The following is a 24,461-nucleotide window of genomic DNA, read 5'->3' as shown; positions in this document are numbered from 1 at the left end:
AGGAGTAAGTACCAATCTGTTGGATCCCATAACACTGGGTGTGACTGATACAGTTCAATCAACACGAATGTCTGCTCCTTGGTCCACTCCATTGTCCACACCATGCACTGCCGTCGCTTGAATGGTGTGGATGATACATGTCAGCAGCTCGAAGCCTCGTCCACACCAGTGCTACCACCATGTCACAGGCAGAGCTGCCAACATGATGTGGACTCTAGTGCCTCGAACACGTCCGTGACAAAGTTAGAGACATGTTTCCTTCATGCGTCGAACATTGTTTCGAGCAATGTTCTAGGGCAAGTGTGGCCGCGCCTTTACAAGAGGGATTGAAGGAAACAGGAGACAGAGCGAGCTGGTAAGGAAATAGCATTGGGAAATAGTGGGCGGATACTATGCCGGTTATCTTCTCTGCAACAGTACTTATTAATTTCTTTCCACTCACTTTGCTGCCGTGTTCACATCCGATTACAAGAGGGGCTGAAGGAAATAACTGAACAAGAGACAGAGCATGCTGGTAAGAAAATAGTGAGCGAACTTGAACTCGGGCGAATCTCCAAGTGCTAGAATCATGGTTCCGAAGGTAATTAGCTCTTTGGTACGCTTCTACTAAAGTAATTGATTCGTTGACCAGTCCCATGTATTTCGATGTAGTTTAATACTTAAGGCGATAATTACTGTAGTATGGTAGTTGATTGTTACTTGGGTTCAAATGTGTTGTTCGTGTGTTCGGTCCTGGGTTGGTATTCTCAGATGCTTCCGTCTCACATCAACTATATCTAAAGGCCACAAAAAAGATCAATCGGGTAAAACTACAGAACTACTACTTCTCCCCCTCCACCGCTCCAGCCCCCCTACCTCCCAAAACAAGCCTGGGGACCTGTGGGGAGCCGGGGAGGGTTGCGGGGGGAGGGAAGGCAAAATCACTGAAAATGGGCTTAAAATTTTTCCCACAAAAAAATCTCTAAAATAGGGAAAATTCCCTGGTCTCGAAAATAAGGAAAGTCCCTAACGTATACTCTTGTAATCTATTTTAACAACCTAGCAGCCGCTGCAGCCGGTCTGTTGACGAGTGTCGGGCGTGTCATTGGATGGTCAGCGTAGTGGAACCCCCCACCCCACCACCACCGCCACTCAAATCCGTCCCGCGCTGCGTAATTTTCGACGGCCCACACCTCGTGTCGAATATATTTAAACTACCCCAACCGAACTATACATAACCTAACCTCTAACGGGGGACTTCGCCCCCCTCGATCCCCCACCTAACCAGGGGGGGCCAAGGCAAATATATTGGGGGGGCGACTTAGAAAATCTCAAGGCATCCCCACATATTTAAGCCGTTGACGCAGTAAATTGGCATGAATCTGTAACTAAAACCTTAACAAATGTGAAGCAAATGAAGTATCCTATGCACTCCGCATGCTACTTTTTCGGTATATTAGAAGCAGCAGTTAGCTAGATTAACCATCAAGGGGGTTCTAATTGGCATTTTGTTATGTTCAGGGTGCAGAGGGAGGACAGAGGTTTGGCAAGCTTAGTTCCAACTTCCAAATACTGCTGACCTATGATTTATTTTTTTCAGCCTGTCACCATGGACTCATTCAGTGATGTCTTCAAACTAGGCATCATGTCAGTATTGCCTGCCAGCAAACTGTTGATGTGTTGTGGCGGTGCTGGTGGCATGACCCTGTGAACAGACGCCCAGGGCAGGACGCTGGCGATGATTACGCCACTTGACAGCTCTGCCCAGGTGAGAGGTTGTTAGGGATTTGAAAAATATATTAATACAAGTATTTTTTGGAAGTTATTTGTATTAGGTAGTTTTGTTTTTAAGTTTTAAAATATTTACCTCTTCCTTTTAGAAGACTACATCATAAAGTATTTTCCCCTGTCATACTTAACTCCCTTTATAAATTCTTTAACACCAATATATATTCGTCTCCATGCATGCCCAAGCCTTGAGCATTTTTTTTTTTTTTTTTTTTTTTTCCCCATTTAGCTGCATCACAGCAACCACTATTCAGGTAAATGAGTGTGGGTCTGCAACTTAAAGTGACAGTCGTTTGAAGCACTATAGTATTCCCATTTGAAACTGGCCAGTGGGGTGTAGGCCTATGCGGGTCAAACCCACCCTGCATCTTTGCCACACACTCACAAGACCTCTCGCTTCCTCTCATATGTCAGCTATTTACTACCTTTAATTGAATTTAATTAAATAATTGGATAATCTAATTACAGGCATAAAAGATATAAGATTTAGTTTTTAGGATAATAACAGCTTTTGTATAAATACCACAACATTTGACAACGTTGGAATACAACATTGTCAAGTGTCATGGTATTTATACAAAAATCATTATTATCCTAAAAACTAAACAATCTTGACACTATGTATATGACCTTATTAGATTATCCAATTATTTAATTAAATTCACTTAAAGGTAGTAAATAGTGGACATAATTTGAGAGAAAGCGAAAGAAGAGTGTGGCAGAGATGTGGGGCAGGGCTGACCCGCATGGGCCTACACCCCACCGGCCAGTTTCAAATGGGAATACTATGGTAGTTCTCTTTTGATCACTACATAACACATTCTGCATCTTCTCTCAAGTGCTAAGAGATAATAATTTAAATCTTATGAAAAAAGACAAAAGTGTGGAAGGAAATGAACAAAGAAGAGCGTTGCATGTTTATTTACTTTTTGTTTTAACAAAAAATTTCACATAATTTATACTTACTGATTGCTGAATTTAATTTTATGGGCTTTTAAAACTACGGGGTGGCAAAATTATCCATATAAAACAAGATCCAAAGTATCAATCAAGATACTCAAGAATCTAGATTCTACAGGCCAGGTGACATGAGGACTGAAAACTGTCTCTAGAAAAATCATCACTTTTTACAGGATACTATTGTGCAGACTTTGTTTATACTCCCTTCAGGAGTGGCCTCCACTGCATAGTGCATACAAAGTTTGATCTATCTCATCAGGGAATGCCACATTTAAATTAATTTTACTGTTTTAATCACAGTAATCTAAGTGTTTGAATTAACATAGCAATTGTAATCTAAATGTCTGAATTTACCAAGCAGTTGAGGAGACAACAAGGACTTAAAAGCATGAGATTCTTAAGAGAGACTTCTGCCATGGCTGTCCCCTTGGGGGAGATCACATGAGAGGACAAGGAACCAGAGAGATAGAGAGCTTGTAAATTTGTGCTTATTTTTAGAGTTCACGTCATAACTGCAGAAGCTAAGGGGGCTTACAAAAATCTTTACAAAAGGAACTTTAAACATGTAAAAAATATATGTATACAAATACAATATAAATAATTTTTTGAGCTGCTTATATTAGAACATACATGATATAACAAACAAAAATAATCCAATGACTTGAGTAACTTAAAGATGCCCATTTACTCAGTGTGTGAGTCAGACTGTAGCCGGACTCCTGCTCGCGAGAGTTTGAGTCGAACATGATGCCGAGGTAAGCGAGGTGGAACACGGCCAACACAGAGAAAGAAACATTGATGAGGACTGCAATTTGTGACAGTTCTGTAAGAGAAGAGGTAGATTGCACATTAGGAGCACTTTAAGATTGTTAACCCTCTCATGCATGATGACACGTTTCGTGTCATCAAGGGTAAAAAGGTCCTGGCGCACGATGACGCAAAAGGCGTCATAAAAGTTTTAAAAATTGATAAAATTAAGTTTTCGGTGAAAGTGCGTCAAATTTGGGAGCATCATTTGTTAGAACAAGTTTCTTAACTGTTACATATGGCAACCTTTCTGAGGAGGGAGGAGGAGTCAGTCACCTCGAAAAAAATAGTTTTCTTGGTATAACTCGGGAACTAATAGGCGTAGGTATGAGGATTGGCGTAGGTATGAAGATTTTGAGGATACCATAAGAATCCTCACTAAATTCCGCTTCGATACATATATTCGACTAAAAAAGTTGGCCCACAAAATTTTGAGCTGGCTAGCTAGCTAGTGAAGAGTTGGTACTTAGGATTTATTGTCTACAATACTCTATCCAGACACTTGAAATGAGTTTGTATTTTTTATTTTTCTATATTTTTATTTGTGCATGTTCTAGTACAAGTCTTATGAAGCCACTGATACCAGATTTATTGGGGTACGATATATCTAAGGGTAAAATACGTCCGGGAATGTAGAGTATCGCAGCGGCAAAAAAAGGCCAGTCGGGCCTGAGAAATGCATGGTGAGTGGAACAAACTTGTTGGAAACTTACAGTGTGCAAGAGGGTTAATTTGATGCACCAGCCTTGCAGATCTCCCATATTATTACAGTAGGAAAGCCACTGACAAGTTTTATTTTCTTCGGCAAATCAGATTTATAGTCAACTTTCAGTGGATAGAATAAAGTTTTACTTCATAATAATAATAATTAAGATTAAATAAATCCCATTGGTTTTACATACTACAGTCAATATCTGATATGCTGCCACTTGACACAATTTTTTTATGAACCCCTTGCTTGGTATCTCCTGGTATTAAAGGACCAGTCCATAATACATTTATAATTAACATTTACACTGCTTCCTGCAGTTAATGGAGAGCTCAAACAGCCTTTTGTTGAATACTGATTGTCAGCACTATTTACTTGCATATGCACACTTCAGGTTGCCATAAGGGGTGGCAGGTGGAGGATGGGCAGAGCTACACAGCACAAAGAACACAGCCTACCTTGGGTGAAGGCACCTCAGCCCTAGACACTCACTTGTGATTCCTCATGTTATCACTGAATGCAGAGCTCTGCCTCTCTTACACCTATAACCCCACATTGTAAAATTCATATCCCAGGAACAGATGAGCATAGCACAATCCCATCACAAGAAAACCAATACAAAGGGGTGACAAGAATCCCATGATGAACTGCAGAAACAGTGGGAGCCGAGGAAAGGAGTGATTGCTTCATATCATTTTTAATATTTCGGAACACACCACTGAAGGAGGAAGGCTGGGTGGCTGGCCAGATGATCCCTTCACAATCCACCAGACCATACCTGGCCAGATGGTTCCCACTAGAGTCCCTTTATAGAAAGAGTCCCGACATAGGCGGCCCTGTGTATAAGGCTGTTGGGCGCCATTTTTGGCCCTTCGAGCACCGCGCCGACTTTGAACCAAAGTAATAAAAGCCTAATTTTACCTATTTTGGATGCGGATTCGGCTGCTTTTTACTGTAACAATGCCTTGCTGCCTAGCCTTCGGCTGTAGCAACATGCCACAGAGGGGATACAAAGTGTATAATTTAACTGCAAGGCCGCTGAGAAGACAGACAGTGGTGTGCCGTGTGCTAACAGTCAGACGTTTTGGGAGGAAACCATCGGTTATGACAGCAAGACACACGCACTGCCATTGTGTGTGTCTTGCTGTCATAACCACCCTCCCTTTGTACTGTCTATGGAAAATTGGAAATCACTGTGAGAGGCACGGTACAGCTACAAGGACTGAAACAATTGTTCACCTCAGGTCCAGCCATCGAAGCTGATGAGGGAAGCTGTGGCCCTTATGGCCAAAATCATTGGATGTGATCTCTCCCACAGGGCTCTAGCTGTTCTTACACTCACAATAGATATTTCACTGTCTCAAGGCCATAGTCTATTAGACTGGACATGTTACAAGAGCTTAATGAACAGAAGCTAGCTTTTGGTGAGCCATACCTGTCTTGGTAAAACTCTAGAATCACACCCAACTTACTCTAAAAGTAACACATTATTTGTTTAGATTGTATATGCTAATCATCACTCTGGTAACGTTTCCATTATTATTACCAGTTTATGAGATTTTAAAATGCGGGGAAATATTACTATTTCAGCAGTGATAGGTTAGGTTACTCTTTGCTCATGTACGTGAAGGGTCTTCAGCTAGAAACTCCTATTTTTTTTTTTTTTTTTTTTTTTTTTTTTTTTTTACGTCGCCTGTTGCGCCGGTAGGCATCTTTCTGGTTGGGCCTGATGGTCGGCCCAAGGCTTCTTCCAGGTGGGGCCTGATGGTCGGCCCACCCCGTTCTGGCGCAGGTGAGTGTTTATAGTGGCGCCATCTTGCATTGGTTCATGCTGCCCCCCAGAACTCGTTCTTGATTCGGTTGGACGGCTTCCTCTAGAGTCCGGGTTGATGGGTGGTCTTCAGGACAGCATGTGGGTAGTTTTAAGCCACTCGGCGGTGACTGAAAAATCCGAGTGGTAGCGTGGGGATTCGAACCCACGTCGTCCATCACGCAGCGAATGTGGGCCCAGTACGCTACCAGTTCGGCCACCAGTTGGGTTATAAGTGCATCTTTATTTAATAGCCTAATGTATAAGGTTGCACAGTCTTCATTTTCATGGGTACCAATGTCATTATAATCTGTTGAAGACATGTGCATTTTCCAAATAGTGAAGTACTAAGGCCATGTAAACGTATTTAATTTTGCTTGAGGGTCAAAATAGCTACTACCGGTTTCAGGGGCCGTGTTCCCCTGTTTTTTGCAAATAAAACTTTAACAAAGCGTCAGACAAGGATGTTATTTTGGCAGTGGATATTTGAGACCCCGACCTAATGGACAAAAATATGTTTTGGTGTCACATGTGGATAATGAAGCACTTATAAGAATAAATTTAGGGTAAACTTGGCTAAGAGTTAAAGGCCCCGCTTATCTTCTCGTGACGTCGATGTGACGTTTAGCTCTGACGTTGAGTAATCATCCATCCAACCAGCAATTATGTCTTACTGCTTCTCACACACACACACACACACACACACACACACACACTAGCAATATTTAATCTAATGTAAATATGGATGTTCCTTGTATGGACTATCAGTTGGGGAGAAACAGTTTTACTTGAAGGAAATTACTTATCCTTTACATGGAAAATGTGACTATTGGTAGTACATGCTTTCCTTCCTCACACAATCATCCCCACCCAACTACCCAACAACACCTTTGTCGTTGGCGGGGCTAGCCTCGCTCACAGTGCCTTTAACTTTTAGCCAAGTTTACCCTTAATTTACTCTTATAAGTGCTTCATTATCCACATGTGACACCAAATCATATTTTTGCCCATTAGGTCGGGCTCTCAAGCATCCACTGCCAAAATAACATCCTTGTCTGACGGTTTGTTAAAGTATTATGTGCGAAAAACAGGGGAACACGGCCCCTGAAACCGGCAGTAGCTATTTTGACCCTCAAGCAAAATTAAACACGTTTACATGGCCTTAGTACTTAACTATTTTTTTTTAATCAACAATAAGTATTTAAATTAAATTAAATGTTATTGAATTATAATCATTGATGACTTATCTTGGAATCCCACAGACCAGTTATTGCAGCAATAGTGTGTGTGTCTGTGTATTTACCTAGTTGTAGTTTTACAGGGCCTGGGCATTATGCTCGTGTGGTCCCATCTCCGTATCTGCATTTATCCAACTTATCTTTAAAGCTTTGCACACTCCTCGCTGATACTATATCCTCGCTCAGACTGTTCCAAACCTCTACATTTCTTTGCGGGAAGCTATACTTCTTTGTGTCTCTCAAGCATCTCCCCTTTCTCAATTTTTTACTGTGTCCTCTTGTATTTCTGCTTATGTTTCCTTCTGTTAGTAGCAGTTCTTCATTATCTACTTCATCTACTTTGTTTAATAATTTATAAATTTGGATTAGGTCTCCCCTTTCTCTTCTTTGTTCCAGTGTTGTTAAGTTCATTTCCTTTAATCTTTCCTCGTATATTAGTCCCTCCAACTCTGGGACCATTTTTGATGCCATCCTCTGTATTCTTTCTAGTTTCTTTATATGCTTCTTCTTATGGGGGGACCACACTACCTCTGCATATTCTAATTTTGGTCTAATCATGGTAGTGATTAGCCTTCTCATCATGTCCTTGTCCATGTAGTTAAATGCTACTCCAATATTTCTCACCAAGTTATATGCGTCTCTAAAGATCTGATTTATATGACACTCTGGTTGATTATCATCCCTCATCTCTACTCCCAGATCTCTCTCTTCATGCACTTTTTTTGATGTTTCACCATTTCCCATTTTGTATATCCAGATTGGTCTTGTTTCACTTTTAACCATTTCCATAACATGACATTTTTTCACATTAAATTCCATCTCCCAATCCATACTCCATTTCCAAATTTTGTATAGGTCTTCTTGCAATATTTCACAATCTTCTTTGTTTCTTATATGTTTTTGTAATTTAGCGTCATCAGCAAATAGGTTTATGTAGCTATTAACTCCTTCAGCCATGTCATTTACATATACCAGGAAGATTATCTGTGCTAATACTGAACCCTGTGGTACTCCGCTTTCTACATTTCTCCATTCTGATTTTATGTCCTTGACCACTGTTTTCATCTCCCTTCCCATTAGGTAGCTTGCCATCCATTTTTTCATATTTCCTTTCAATCCTCCTTTATTTTCCAGTTTCCATAATAGTCTTGTATGTGGAACTTTGTCAAAGGCCTTTTTCAAAGCTAGATAAATACAATCAACCCATCCATCCCTTTCCTGTGTTCTGTCTGTCACTCTTGAGTAAAAACTGAGTAAGTTTGTAACACATGATCAGCCCTTTTGAAATCCATATTGTTTGCTGGTAATTAACTTATGCTCTTCTAGAAATTTAGTATACCGTTTCTTTATTATTTTCTCACATATTTTGCACAAAACACTTGTCAGGGATATGGGTCTGTAGTTTGAAGGTTCATCTTTCCTTCCACTTTTATATATGGGGACCACTTCAGCCCTTCTCCACTCATTTGGCACCATACCTGTTGCTACTGAGCATCTTATGATGATGTATATTGGAACAATTAATTCATCTCTACATTTTTTAAAATATACCCAGAGACTCCATCCGGTCCTACTGCTTTTCCTTCTTCTAGTTCTCCCAGTAATTTATAGATCTCTTCTTTGTTTACCATAATCTCTTCCATATGAACTTCTCTTTTATTCTCTTGTGGTTCAATGAAGATTGTTTCTTTGGTAAAGACTTGCTGGAATTTTCTATTTAATAACTCTGCCATACCTTTAGGGTCATTGACTTCCACATTCCCGTTTCTCAGTCTTTCTATTGTTTCTTTTGGTTTAGTCTTCCCATTTATAAATCTGTAAAACAACTTAAGCTGTTCTTTGCATTCTTCCACAATATCCTTCTCATATCCCTTTTCTTCTTCTTTCCTTATTTTCACATATTCATTTCTCGCCATTCTGAAGTCTTCTTTGTTTCTTTGATTCTTCCTTTTTTTTTCATCTTTTCCATGCTTTGTCCCTTTTTTCTTTTGCATTTGCACATTTGGCATTAAACCAGTCCTTCCTACCCTTAACTTTGGGTCTGTATACGGGTACATATTTTAAAAGGTCTGTATACGGGTACATATTTTTTGACACCAGTGTTATAGGCTTCCATAAAGATATCATACTTTTCTTGTACTTTATTTTTTCTCAGTAACTCATCCCATTCCACTTTCTCGTAAAACTTCCGAAAATTTTCCATGTCTGTCTTAATATAGTTTAGCCTGTTTGATTTGTAAGATTTATCCTCTTTAGTAACCTCCACTTCTGTATCAATCTCTATGGTTACATGATCACTCTTGCCCAGTGAACATCCATACCTTAGTTCATCCTTGATGTATATTCCTTTTGTTAGTACTAGGTCCAGTCTTGCCAGTTCATCATCACTTCTATATCTTGTATGTTCATTCACTCTTTGTATCATAAGATTTTCCATCATCAATCTTAGGAATCTATCTCCCCATGCGTTTTCTCCACTATTACTCGCGAATATCTCCCAGTCAATCTCTTTACAATTGAAGTCACCAACTAGTATAACTTTTTTGTTTTCCTTAAGCATTTTGCTTAAACTCCATATAGTGTCATTGATCATAGTGTTGTGCTCTTCCTTACACCATGAGTTTGTTCTAGGTGGTACATATGCGGTTATAATTGTCAACCTTTCCTTGTTTTTGGTTTCCACATTTACTTTCACAATTTCAGCTTTACCTTCTCCGTATTCTACCGCTTTCACTGCTAACTCCTTTTTTTGTCATTATCATCACTCCACCTCCCCCTTTGCCCATTCTATCTTTCCTCCATATATCATAGTTTTTATATATCTCTAATTTAATAGCTTCGTTCAGTTTGGTTTCCGTTAAGCATATGATCATTGGTTCTTTCTCCTTTATGAAATCTTGCAGTTCCAATTTACTAGTTATTAATCCATCTACATTTGTATACATCACTCTTAAACATTTACTCTTATCTATCTTTTCTAACTTTCGTTCTTCTTTATCCTCTCTCGTGTGTACCACTTTCTGACTCGGTCCCCTACTATTCTCCAAAAAAATATCTCCTTTTCTTCCACAGATCTTTCATTATTCTTCTCCTTCGCCTCTGCTAGTAGTTCGTTCCATTTCCTTCTTTCTTCTTCATTTCTATTTTTCTTTATGTATATATCCTTGCAATCTTCCATTTCCCTTAATTTAGTTGTTCTGTACAAAATATCCTCAGCTGCCTTCTGTGATCTTAACCTTATTTTTATTGGCCTGGTTTTTCCTTCTGTTTATAAACCCATCCTGTGGATTTCCTCCACCTCTTCCTCAATACTTTGTTGCTCGTCATCATTTAAATTTTTTAGTAGGTCCTTAATTGATTTCAATTCCTCTTTATCTCTTTTAGGCTTATATGTGATCGTCTTTTCCTTCAAACCAAATACTATCACACTCTTCTTCTTGTCTGCAACTTCCCTGACTAGTTCTTCATTTTTCTTTATTACCTTAACCACTTCCTTTTCTACATCTCCCTTACCTTCTTTCATTTGTTGCTCAATTACCTCTCTAAGATTCACGTTTGCTTTCTCACTCTCCACATTCCAGGTCTTCATTTTCACCCAATACCTCTTCCCTGACTCTTTTCTCCTCCTGGGTGACTAATTTCTTTAAACTTTCATTTTCCTTTATAACCTCCCCCAGTCCATCTTTCATCGACTTTTCATATTCTGCCACTTTTCCCTTCAACTCTTCATTCTCTTTGATCAGTTGCTTCTCCCGTTCCTCCAATCCACGAACCCTAGCTTTAACGTCTCTATGGAATTCCCTATTTTGGGATTCCTCCATCTCTCTGCTCTTTATCATATCAATCCACTTATCCAGTTTTCTTTCCAGCATCAACATTCGTTTATAAATAGTTGTCTCTCAGTCGGCGAAGCCAGAGAATGCCCTATTTTGTTCAATTTCTTCATCACTGCTACCGTACCTTCCTTCTGCACCTCGTAACGGTGTTGACCACGCTAACTGCTCCTCCACTCTGCTCATCTTTCTGGAATTCACTATTGGAGACGGGAACCGACACTTGAATCCCTTCCAGACCCCATGTAAACAAAACAACAACAGGCGACCAGCTGATCGCGGCACAGGGTGTGTGTGTGTGTGTGTGTGTGTGTGTTAAGTTTTTTTTTTTTACAGCAAAGGAGAGAGTTCAAGGGCATAAAGAAAAACATTAAAAAAAAGCCCGCTACTTAAAACACAATAAAGAGAGCAACACGGCGAGTAATGGAGTCAGGGCCCCCTCCACCCCTAGACAATTAGTTTACACTAATTATCTCTCCATATGCTAAAGTTTACTGCAAGCAGGTAATGGAAAGGAAGCAAAGTGCCTTTGCATTGATGGAGCTTGGGTAGTGTGCTAGCCACGTGGCCCATGACAAGTATATCAAGGCTCATGACGTTCAGGAGGCAGCATCCCTCCCTGCAGGCAAGGGTCAGGCGATGAAGGTGATGAAAGGCTTCCCCAACTGCTGCCAATAATGCTTTACAGCGATAAGTATTGTTAAATCCATCCATCACAGCAGCAACTCTCAAAGAGAGCACCCAGACTTGTGTGAAGTCTCTCAGTTCCCTCTGAGCGCTGCCACCTCTCAAGGTCATCAGCAGCCCGCCGTGACAAGCCTATATCACAGGCTATGTATAAGGGCGTAATGGTGGGTTGGCGATATCTGTTGATGTAGACACAAACTGTCTCTCATTTACTTTCCCAGAGCTCGCTGGATGCTGGCTCTCTGTTGGCTGTTACAGGAAGGTGTGCAGGTCTGACACAAGTGTGCTCAGTTTCAGTGTACAACCCGTATGGCTGTGAAACAGAAATACAAAAGAGAGCGTGTGCTAGCGTTTGAAAAGCGTGGCGAAAACAGGGCCAATAATGGCATCCAAATCTTAGGTTGTCGGGACTCTCTCTATAAAGGGACTCAAGTCCCCACCATTGCATGTCATCCCTGAATGCCTGCATCACTAGGTGGCCAACTGTATTAGTGCCTTCACCATGCAAAAGGTATGATGCAGTGCAGTTGGCAGACCATATACAATATAGTATTAAGGATTTCAGGGTTTCAGATTATATGATAAAATTGTTATATATCATCTACTGGTGTAATAGTAATAATAATAATAGTAGCAATCAGAGACAAAGTAATAAATAATAGCATTTTCTGCATGATAGAAAGGTTAATTTTCAACTTTAGGAATCTCTGAGTTACTTATTCAGCAAATATCAGGTTTCTTATTCACTATATCTTTTCTTACCCTCATAGGAACTTCCCCCACAAGGAAACTGAATTTAAGGACTAGGAAGTCTGGCGGACCACCATCTGAGAAACCAACAGATGTGCAGGATTAAGAAGGAGGAAAATGAAGAGGCAGCAACACCCAAAGCCTAATCTGCCAATAAAATTACCTATCATGAATATGGAGGGACTTTCAGAGCCGAGATTAATCTGTAAGCCACCTGAAAGTCCACAAGTATAATCACTGGACTAAGACAATCATCCTTAACTGCATGAGATTTTGATGATTACAGTACCCTCTCGAGTTTCGCACTCGCTTCGTTCCAAAGGTATAGCGCTAAACTCAAGGTATTGAAAAAGCGCTTATCTGTTCCGACCCGTGGAGGGTTTTTTTTTGTTACATGTGGGCTAGGGCGCCGGTAGACTACCCATCTGGGCCTGGTGGTCGGCCTCAAGCCCGTCATGGCACAGGCACCTGTTCATGATGGCGCCATTATAACTGGCTCATGCTGCCCCCCGGAGCTCACTTTATTTCCTCCTTTACTCCCGTGTTATCTCAAAATATGTACCTTGGAAAAAGGAAGAAAACAAGAAGAGAGAACGGGTCGGTTTAAAGCCACAGATGAAGCCTTACGATTGGCTGAGCTCTGAAAACACGCTTGTGATTTGCTGGAAGTCCGATGACGTCATCGCCGGCATTCACCCGGTCAGCGGCCTTGCTGCCTTGAAGCAGTGTCACACTGGCCGTTTTCCTCTAACCGTTGTGGCTACTGGCAACGCCCGTGCGCCCATCCAGGAGCGAGTTGTTGGTTGTCCATAACCTGGTGTCACACTGGGCCCTAGCTGGCGCCAACTCGGTGGGAAAAAAAAAGCCGTGTGACACCAGCTTACGAATAACCGTGATCTCGCTCCCGGTTGGGCACACGGGCGTTGCCCATAGCCCCAACGGTTGGACGAAAACGGCCATTGTGACACCGACTTAAGGCAGTGAAACCGTTGATAGGGTGAGCGCAGGCAATGATGTCATCGGACTCCCAGCGAATCACAAGCGTGTTTTCAGAAATGTCAGCCAATCGTAAGGCAGCTGCCTTCAACTGCAGCTTCAAAACGACCTGTTTTCTCTCTCTCTCTCTCACCATAGCCACAATGTTTGGAGGGAAACGTCCAGTGTGATACTACCTTTAAAGGTAGCATGCGTGACGCCGATGGTAAGTAGACGTGACCCGTACATGTCAAAGCAGTGCGAAACTCGGGGTAATAATGCGCGAAAGTCGGGATGGTAAGAATTTAGGACTAACCACGAAACTCGTGGATCGTGAAACTTGGATAGTGTGAAACTCGAGAGGGTACTGTAGATCTATAGGCCATTTTACTTTGTGAGCTGCATTAACTAATTCATGATACAATGCAGGTTACAGTATAGGTTTCCCTCGCTATTCAATGGTTCGAAATCAGATATTTCGCTTATACGATACTTAAGAATTGATACCGCTCGCTCGTTTTTCAATGTATGCGCTCGGTTAACCAATCGCTGAAATGCCAGAGTTTTCTCTTTACAACACTCCTACACCAGTGTTTGTGTTTTGATACAATTAACATTCATTGTTGGTACTACAAGAGTGATACATACGTATGTATCACTCGTACAATGAATGTAAATTGTATCAAAACACAAACACTGGTGTAGACGGACTGACAGAGTAAACACAACTGAATAAATAGCGGGAATGAGTTTCGATGGGTGGCCGCTGGGGCATGGGTGGCACTAGGATCACGGTGTGTTTGTTTACGGTTTGGTGGTGATGTAGTGCTGCGGCGACTAGCCTGATGGGCGAGCCTCCCTGGCGCCAGCTAAACTTTTCCTTGTCTGGATTAATTTCTCAAGTGTTTCATTACACACTTTTAAGCGGCCTGCCGGGACTTCTTTTTTTTCTTCCATCTCTTCTTTTTCAAAAATTTTATAACAAATTATATCTGTAATTGAACCTTCTCTACAAATGTCTGGGAATTAAATAAAAATACTAGCAGGGACACTCTTGTTTGACTTAACAAAAAATGCTTTTAAGTAGTTATGACTCAGTATATTATTCAAACTCCTTACTAACTACAGGGAAGCATAATGGCAACAATAACAGCAATGTTACTTACTTTTGTTCTGATGAGAACATCTCTCTGGACATGGTCTTGCAAGGACACAGGCATTAAAGATACTGGCCAGCTTCACCCTTAGTGAATGTTCCACGTAAGTATAAAAGCCAAGAGACAGAAGAACTGCTGCTAACTGATAGTTGAGTCCATGAAACAGTGATGACATACTGTAGGTGAATAGTATGGCCCAGAAGATCCCCAACCAATTCCTTGCAGGCTTAAAGATATCTGAAAATAATATAGTATATGACAGAGCATTTATAATTTTGATGAAAACATGTGCCATGATATTTAGCGAAGGTAAATAAAGAGAAGTATTGCAGAGCCATTTGTCACACTTACAGGTTTTGAGCCAATAGTGCATAGGCACGTTCCAGTACACAACCACCTCCACCAGGGAACGAGGAACCTCAATTTGACTTGGCCTGGATACCTCTCCAACATCCAGGCCAGACAGATAGGCAGAAGTCTCACTTAAGTATGACACAAAGTAATGGCTTGACCGGAAAGAGAAGGCATCTCTGAATGCCAGCCCCCATCTGCAGACATAACAGAACATAAATCAGAAAATAACCAGTTATGTCACACATTAACATAAACACATCTGCGCTTTGATTTACAGTTTGCTCTCTCCCTACACCACTCTCACAACTTGTTTGTCACACCTTCTGCCACTGGTAAAACTATTTGTCACACCTGCTACTGGTGAAACTATTATTCCTTTTCATCTCATTCCTACCACTATGTATTCATTACTAACAACCAAGCCTAAACTAAACCACTTACTTGCTTGCTGAATCAGGCAAGACCCACATGGCAAAACAGGTTGACAGGAGAAGGAACATTATACTGACTGTGAAGCGGATGATTACTCCCAACAAAAGCCTCAGGTTCTGTAGATGGACACAAATCTTTATTCTTAAGACCAGAAAATCTTACAGAAAAACTTAGTTGCCATATTATATATTATAAAATATTTTTAATTTGTATAAATTCACAGAAATTTAAATAAAATTTTGTTATAATAACATTATTATTAACAACATGCTAGCCTTACCCAGGACATTGGTTGAAGGACTTTCTTGTATGAGGAAAATGATACCCAAGGGCCAAATATCACTGTGCCAGGGTTCACGATGTACCCAACCATTTCCAAGAGGTTGGGCAGTTTGGGTAGAGAGGAGGAGTCTAGATCAAAGGCAACAGACACCATCTTCATTAAAATGATCATCTGTGGGCCTCGGATGCTGTGCCAGTCTACAGGATCAGCCCACCACAGCTCACTGTTGAAATAAACATTTGTTACTTTAACTAAACCGTACACAAAATACAAAAGATGTAAAAGCCCACCATAGCTCACTGTTGAAACTTTTTATTCTGGCTTGCCTGCACTATAAACCAAAAAGTCCAAAACAAAAAATAACATACATGCACTGTTGAAACAAATTAACCTTATTGAAACCACCCTTATTAGAGTCCTTCATCCACTAATAAATCTTATTTGTCTCTTCATCCTTGCCTTTCTACAGAATGCAAATTCAACCATTTAAGCTTATTCCTATATGGCAAGTTACAACTAAACTTGTAAATAATTTTTGTCATCTTTCTCTGTACAGATTCTAACATGTTGATGTCCATTCTAGAGTAAGGAAACCAGACTTACACTGCACAAAAAGAACTCACCATGCAATAAGGAAAAACATGACACACAGCTGAATTTAGCACCACTCATAACCAAAATACAAATTAAATAATAAACAAACAAGGTATATTCACTGCAGAGCAACTGGTACAAAGGGGACTCACCATGCGATGAGAAATATCACACATGCCACGCAGGTGAGGGGACCCCGGCAAGACTTCAGCACAAAATGAGACAGTGCAAGAACAGTTCCTGATGTGACCACAAGGCAGACCATGTAGCTGCAGCGAGGCCCGAAGAGCCCCCAAGTCACAACACCTCCACAGACAGCAGACATCAGGTGCACAAGCCAAGGTGGAGGTCGTACTGAAGAAAATTTTATATTAAATTGATCTGCTTCACTAAGTTTAACCGTAGGAAGCACAACTTTCAAAAGCTTTTGTACTTGGGGTTTCTATTTCACAATTAATAAATAATAGTGTTTCCTTCGGTACATGAGAGTTTAGAAAAGACAAAATGCTGGGTCATACAGATGGAATCTACAAAACTATCAGATTCTTTCAGGAACATTTGCAACTGGAAAATATCTAAAACACCACTGGTTAAAAGTCTCCTTCAAACTAAGGACATTTGAAATTTTCTTGTTGTTTTTGCAGGATGCCACTTCCAAAACCAGTCACACTTCTTGCTGTTTCTTTATGCCTTATTTTGAATTAGTCCACTTCAAGACAAAGGCTTCTCATACTGGACTTATATGGTCTTCCACAACCCCTTAGTCCAGAGCATCCACATCACAGCCCACAGACCATCAGTTACACTATTCCTGGCTTGAACATCCTATGATATAATGGAAAGCAAGAAGATAGTGGCAAGCAAACACTATCCAAAATATGTCCAGATGCTTCGTTTCCAGAAAGTATCTATATTCAAGACTTCAAATGTTATTGTAGAGACCTAGTGTCTATTTGACTTATTTTCATTATCAAAAACATTATTATGGATATCAATGTTGGTGAGATCCTACTGTGACTGATAATTACCTATCCTGGTTGTGAGCAGAAAGACAAGTGACCACGCCAGCAGACTGTACAGATGCAGTGATGAGTCTGACACAGTGGGCACAACACAGTACTCATACACCTCTGACACAGAGGACCATGGTGCCATGCTCTCCTCCTCTTCCTCCTCCTCCCATGATTCACCAACTGGTAGTTCATATACATCCTACAAGCAAGAAATTAAAAACAATTATACAATTCTGGAACAGGAAATAATTTGAAATGCTGTGAATCAACTTAATATTTTGTGACATAAATCTTCATGAGGTATATACAACTAGCTAAAGAAAATTAGATTCTTGTTTGAAACATTGACCTGTACAGTTGATGTGGAAGAAGAAACTGAATAAATGAGACAATGAAAGATGGATGCCATGTTCCTCGTGCCAGTTTTCAAATAACAGAAAGGTTACAAGGAAAGATTTCAAAAGTGTCGTTCAGGCTTCCACTCCTATTATGAAATGAGTCTCTTGTCAAATATGAACAAACAATGCAGTGCAGTCATTCGTATATGAGTGAACAAAATATTTAGTTAAAAGATAACTTATAAATAAAGAATGCATGGTGAAATATTTTCTAGAAATCTACAACTTAGATTTAAGGCACTGAATGTGTAAACTAATCTATCAGTAACATATCAAGCAGAATGTAAACTTAGGATCATAGTACACAGCAAAGGGATAAAATTTGTTAAAGAATAGTTAGGAAAGCAAAGATTTAAGCATAATGTTAAGAAAATCTATTGAGACAAGAACAGCACATCACCAAAGCATCTACGTGAGTACTAAAAAGCATGCAACTTGCAATTATGGCCACTGAAGATTATGAGCACGTACGTAGCTGTCATGAGAAACTTCCAGAATAAAGTTTTAGAAACAGGAAGGTAATGCCACTGTAAAAATTTGAAGGACCAAAACAGTCACTCTTCATGTCTGCAGAGAAGAATTCACTAGTGTGTGAAGTGTTCCTGTCTCTGCTACTACCTACACAGTTCCTGCATTCGTCCATTTCTGCTAATCCATAGCTCTTCAAACCCTGAGGCATTGAAAGCACCACAACTTCCCTCCCATCTTCCGTGTCTCTCATTCATTTCTAATGAAATGGCAAAGCCTTCAATATCTGCCAAATTCCATCATGCAAAAGTCTTCCAGATGTCCCATTCAATTAACCTTTTTTTCCAATGCTTGATGACCTTCCAAAATTTGCATTTTTTACTGTTTCACTGATATGAAACAAGTTATTCTCAAACAACCCTCTCCCACAACCTCTAATGCTTTCTATTAACTACTACCTGGTTCGTGCCATTCTTATTCTTTCTTGTTGCCATGAAAATACTGTCAGTTAATAAGCCTGGTGCAGCATTCCTCCCATAGGCATATTAAATCAGATTATCTCTTATTTTCCACTTCTCCTCCCCCTCCTCTTCCTCTTACCTACACCCAGCATCCTCAACACTACCACCTCTCCTACTGCCAGCACCTCTCAGTGACTCAGACTTCATCTTAAGCTGGCAACATTTTTGTGTGTGTGTTCAGGACAAAGGGCTTGCCCAGAAACTGAATGCACCCATCACAGAGGACGAAAATCTATACCAGGGTCATCATGTGCCACTGAAAAGTATAACTGACCTAATATTCATCTGGGTGCACCTCTCCTCAAGTCTCATGAATACAAGTCTCCATATCTTGTCTGCCTCTCTGGTGCAAGTCAGCAGCTGATGTACTTGGTGCAGGATACAGTGTAAACATTCCTGTTTCTGCAACATATGGCGCAACACAAGTTGGCATTAGAGAATGAAGCAGATCCCAGTGTGGTCTGGGCCTAATGGTAACAATGAAGTGCTGAGTCACTTGACTAGATTTGGAGGGAGTTAAATATAATCTCTTATAAAAAGATACATAACTTTCTTTTCCAGTATTATGTAAGTAAACTTTTCATTCCTCATAACCTCATAACTGCACCATTCTAACTTAGATATGCATACCTAAATGAGAACAAAAGTAGAACAATACTTCCCTGGTCAAATGCAGACTGAAAACAATTTATTCTTTTTTACAAAACTGCTTCAGTTTTTCACACTCAACCTGCCCCTGGAGCTCCTTAACCTTGACTCCTCCTCCTCTCAGCACTGAAGTACTGACACAGCAGGAGTGGGGAGGGTAGTTACACTGTAGTTACTTTGTTATATAAAATGAGTTATAAATCATATAGCAATAGTTGACAGAATAAGGAAGAATGTTAAAGAGATGCAAATATTTTGAACGAAATGTATATAGTATAAGCAAGAGCTATGTGAAGAGACTTGTCACAGTTAGTGAAAAGACAGTAGAGGAAGATTGTATAGTAGGATACTGGGTGAAAATTATAAAAAAAGAATAACTGTTTTGGAAATCAATAAAAGAAGGAGTCTGTGAGAGGAGAGGAATGGGAAGGTGGAGGGAAGTTATGGCATAAGTAATATAGATGGAAGTGAGGCAGTAAGGGACAGATGGAGAAGGTGTTTTGACCATGCTTTCCTGAGAGGCTTTGGGATGCATTCTACAAGTATAGACTGTGCTGATCCAGTTTTCTTAATGGTGTCTACATAAGTAAGGAACAACCTTTGTAATGCCTCTTGGGTTTATAAAATGTTCAGCTGCTTCATTTGTCTAAGGTCACATATATGGAGCTACAAGACTACTCAGCTATGTGCTAATCCAAAATAATAAATTACTGTAATTTTAAAACTTATATTTCCCATCCAGTGTCAGTGCAGTACTAACAGCAATGTGTTAGTCAACAAAAAGCTACCGTAAAGTCTTTGCTCTACCAACAAAACTGTGACTCACTTCTTCATAGTAGTCTAAATAGTCTTCAGCATCTTCATCTTGGGGAAGTTCATAATCATAATCAGCATATGCCATATCTTTCAGCTGAAGGGAAAAATAGTTGATAGCATTACAGTACATTCCTTTCCCTTAGTAAAAGGTAAGCCCAAAATAAATAAATAATATACAAAGGTTTCATGATTCATTACTATTGTGCATGACATGTAAAATGATAATTTGGAAAACATTACTTGCTAAAGAGTTTTCTATACTGATATACATGACAGACTTTACTGTGAACACCCTCTTTTATTCTTACAAAAAAACCTGTCAAACTGTGATTTCACATATTTACATATCTGAACAGCATCTAACATGTAAATCAATCTGGTATGAAGAAATAAAGTCTTCCCAACAGCCTGCCTGGTGCTTGAGCCGTGGCCCTGCGAGATACAACTTCCCAGACAAGACAGGGGCTACCCCTCAGCTCAAGGCATTTCAGTCCTTATCCATGTCCCTTTTGGGCCACTACAAGACTCTCTTCTCAATCCAGATTAATTTACTTGTGTTTCCGCAGGTATTCATTAACCTGTCCACTGCAATTGGCATGGATTTGGCTTTCACTGATAGCCTGGGAACATATACTCCCAGGTCTTTCTTTGCCTCTGTGGTGGATAGTGGAGTGTTTCCCATGTGGTATTGGTATGCTGGATATCCCCTCCCAAGGTGCATGACTACATTTTCCTTTATTGAATTGTAGCAGCCACTATTTGTTCCATTCCTGTACCTTGGTGATGTCTTCTTGTAGGAAATGCGCAGTCATGAAAGAGCTGGATGGGATGCTAACTGACTGGCCTGAACCTTGGCCCAGACTTGTAGCTTGTTATGCTAACCATTACACCACAGAGGCACAACCCAGAATGTGTAGACAGAGTGAGGTGGACGACACTAACATCAGACAGAGGGAGGTGGAGGACACTGACACCAGACAGAGGGAGGTGGAGGACACTAACACCAGACAGAGGGAGGTGGAGGACACTAACACCAGACAGAGTGAGGTGGAGGACACTAACACCAGACAGAGGGAGGTGGAGGACACTAACACCAGACAGAGGGAGGTGGAGGACACTAACACCAGACAGAGTGAGGTGGAGGACACTAACACCAGACAGAGTGAGGTGGAGGACACTAACACCAGACAGAGTGAGGTGGAGGACACTAACACCAGACAGAGAGAGGTGGAGGACACTAACATCAGACAGAGGGAGGTGGAGGACACTAACATCAGACAGAGTGAGGTGGAGGACACTAACACCAGACAGAGGGAGGTGGAGGACACTAACACCAGACAGAGGGAGGTGGAGGACACTAACACCAGACAGAGGGAGGTGGAGGACACTAACACCAGACAGAGGGAGGTGGAGGACACTAACATCAGACAGAGGGAGGTGGAGGACACTAACATCAGGAAGAGGGAGGTGGAGGACACTAACATCAGGAAGAGGGAGGTGGAGGACACTAACACTAGACAGAGGGAGGTGGAGGACACTAACATCACGAAGAGGGAGGTGGAGGACACTAACATCAGGAAGAGGGAGGTGGAGGACACTAACATCACGAAGAGGGAGGTGGAGGACACTAACATCACGAAGAGGGAGGTGGAGGACACTTAACATCACGAAGAGGGAGGTGGAGGACACTAACACCAGACAGAGGGAGGTGGAGGACACTAACATCACGAAGAGGGAGGTGGAGGACACTAACACCAGACAGAGGGAGGTGGAGGACACTGGGAAATGCCTTCGTCTGCCTTCAATGGACTAATGATGGTTGATAATAATGAGTTTGTCCCTTAATTAATATGAAGGTACAACTGGCATTTCCGGAGACAAGGAGAAACTGCAAGAAATTCCCCTTATTAATAATTCTCGCGTATGGCTCTTTGGTAATACCCACGGCTTCATCTTTTCTTATTACTGTTGCTTTAAGTTATTTTCCTGTCATATTGAATTATTTATATCCTTGGTGTTAGAATGGCCAATGTTTGTTTACCTCAGTACCCCCGCCTGTCATATTTTCCTTCCCTCCATATATATGCTCCCTCAAGGCCTGTCTCCCTCTCTCCCATCGCCGTGACACTCCCAGCCCACTCCCACATCAAGGAAATGGCGCCACAGTAAAAGTTAATGGAGAATAATATGCGTCTAGCCACTTACTTCTTCCCCAGCATCACCGCCTTGCCCGTGCTGCTTTGAGTCGCGTTAGTCGCCTCCTCCTTTGGTCTGAGTCTTGGCTGGGTGTGTTCGTCTACTACTATTACTAGTCTACTACTACTTTTTTTTACTCTACTACTCAGAGGTGGGCAAGTGCGGTACTTAGTGCGGTAGTACCGCATCACAAAAAAGTACCGCATTACCGCAAAATTTCTAAAAATACCGCACTATCGCAGACCGCACTAAAAAATCCTGCGGTACTTTATTGCGGAACTTTGAAAACTATCGAAAACGACCTTTGCAGCGCGGCATGCTGATTTTTTTTTTTTTTTTTTTTTTTTAGTGAATCGGACTCATTCAGTCAATCGGTATCAGTCATCAGAATCGGTGATTCAATCATTCTGACTTTTCAGTTATTGTTCAAAATTAAATACTTAATAGACAGACTAAACTACTACACTGTGAGTCTTCTTTAACCCGCGCGGTGCCGGCCATTTCAACCCCGGACCCGTCCATGGTACCGGCCGATTGTTCTTTTTTTTGAGCTTAAAAAATCCTTAGCTCCTCGGTTACAATTAAGGTATGCCATGGACTGGCAGGAGGGGGTCAAGAAGGAGGAAGAGGAGGAGGAGGAGTGCTGAGGTCTGAGGAAACTGGAGAATATTTTTCTGTTGTAAATAAAATGATAAATATTAAATAAATTGATTCCAAAAGTGCATTTGTTTCAATGTTTGGATAGCCAGGATAGGCACTGAAGTATTTTTTTTTATTTTTATTACCGCTACCGCAGTACCGCACACCGCGTACCGCACTGGGAAAGAAAAAAATGGGATCGCACTACCGCAACCGCACTACTCCGGAAAAAGTACCGCACTATCGCAACCGCACTACTAATTTTTTAGTACCGCGCACACCTATGCTACTACTACTACAAACAAAATGATACCTCCACCCATGTTTATTTTCCCCAGCTCTATTCGCTAATGACTGTGGCATCCAACCGTATCACTAATACTACTTAGCACTAAATCTATACATAACACCTTATCCTCTCCTACTACTACTCCTTCACTACTCATATCGCTCCCGACCCACCCTAATGTCACTCTCCACCACTGTGGCCTCATAGTCCATATTGGAAATGTTGGTGGCTTTTGGGCCAGAGTGTCTGGTGCCCCTGAGACATAGGATGGCTGACCTGAGCAGGGAGAACGAGAGGCAACACCTCATCCAGGCGACAACATGGTTCCTTGGCTGATGCTTCTTTTCTGAGATCAGTTCCGCGAGTCGTGCGTTCTCCAGTGGTCGCAGGAGTGGACTGATGCCGGGGATGGTGCACATCAGGAACGTCCACCGATGTTAGATGCCGTGGGTGTACGCTGAAGAGGCAGCGTGTGGCTCAGTCTTGGCAATAGCAGACAAAGCTTCTATTTCCTTTACCCATTCAGCTACTTTGTCTCCTACGTACTCCTTCTTACATACCTGTCCTGATCACTGCACGTAAGTGTCGTTGTCCGTCCTTTATCACAATGACTCCACTTCCTCTAAAAGTTTCTGCAGCACGGTCATAATGTTCAGGTTTGACAATAAGGACAGACTTGGTGGTGTTAAGGATGTATACTATCTTAGGGCCGGCAGCGTTCACAAGGTCCCACCACCCTTTTATGTATGAGATTCTACCAGCACCTGAGAGGTCATCTGCATAAGCCACCTGTTTCACCCGTGTTTTTGCGTACACAATTTCATTTTGAAAGACTGATAGGCCTAGGGCGTACTACATAACCATTGCTACTGGGTCACCTTGTGTTGTTCCCTCAGATGATTTTAACACTTTCACTTTTCCACTGTGGCTATTTATGTATAAGTCGGTCAGGTATGTATAGGTATTTTCGACATACATAGCTAAGCTAGGGCACTTGGTTTTAATGTTGTATGTCATAGTCTTTCTATTTATTGTGTTGAGGGCGTTTTTAGCGTCAACAAGAAGCACTGCTTCGCACTCCATGTTATCAAATATTTCCCGCAGGGCATGGACGGCT

General features: G+C 41.2%; 1 protein-coding gene and 1 long non-coding RNA gene across 4 annotated transcripts; one reads left to right on the top strand and one right to left on the bottom strand.

Moving 5' to 3' along the window:
* Positions 1-311: 311 nt before the first annotated feature.
* Positions 312-14,118, top strand: LOC126996622 (uncharacterized). Its single transcript, XR_007751303.1, has 3 exons — positions 312-355; positions 1,580-1,747; positions 12,582-14,118. It is a non-coding gene; the product is annotated as an uncharacterized LOC126996622 (long non-coding RNA).
* On the bottom strand, positions 2,673-22,508 carry LOC126996621 (protein-serine O-palmitoleoyltransferase porcupine-like). 3 transcript variants are annotated; one of them, XM_050857293.1, is made up of 10 exons: positions 22,426-22,502; positions 20,231-20,314; positions 19,031-19,538; positions 17,385-17,568; positions 16,509-16,710; positions 15,760-15,985; positions 15,489-15,595; positions 15,045-15,241; positions 14,703-14,930; positions 2,673-3,550 (listed from the first exon to the last, which is right to left on the bottom strand). In XM_050857293.1, the coding sequence occupies exons 4-10, from the start codon at positions 17,509-17,511 to the stop codon at positions 3,342-3,344; spliced, it is 1,296 nt and encodes a 431-aa protein (XP_050713250.1). In that variant the 5' UTR covers positions 17,512-17,568; positions 19,031-19,538; positions 20,231-20,314; positions 22,426-22,502; the 3' UTR covers positions 2,673-3,341. The 3 variants fall into 3 exon arrangements, with proteins under 3 accessions (XP_050713250.1, XP_050713251.1, XP_050713249.1); XM_050857294.1 differs by having other exon boundaries at positions 19,031-19,158; positions 22,426-22,481; XM_050857292.1 differs by lacking the exon at positions 19,031-19,538 and having other exon boundaries at positions 22,426-22,508.
* Between the last annotated feature and the right edge of the window lie 1,953 nt (positions 22,509-24,461).

Source organism: Eriocheir sinensis, chromosome 10 (genome assembly GCF_024679095.1).
Source record: "Eriocheir sinensis breed Jianghai 21 chromosome 10, ASM2467909v1, whole genome shotgun sequence".
NCBI lineage: Eukaryota > Metazoa > Arthropoda > Malacostraca > Decapoda > Varunidae > Eriocheir > Eriocheir sinensis.
Note: the sequence above shows the minus strand (reverse complement) of the source record. Positions and strands in the feature narration are given on the sequence as shown.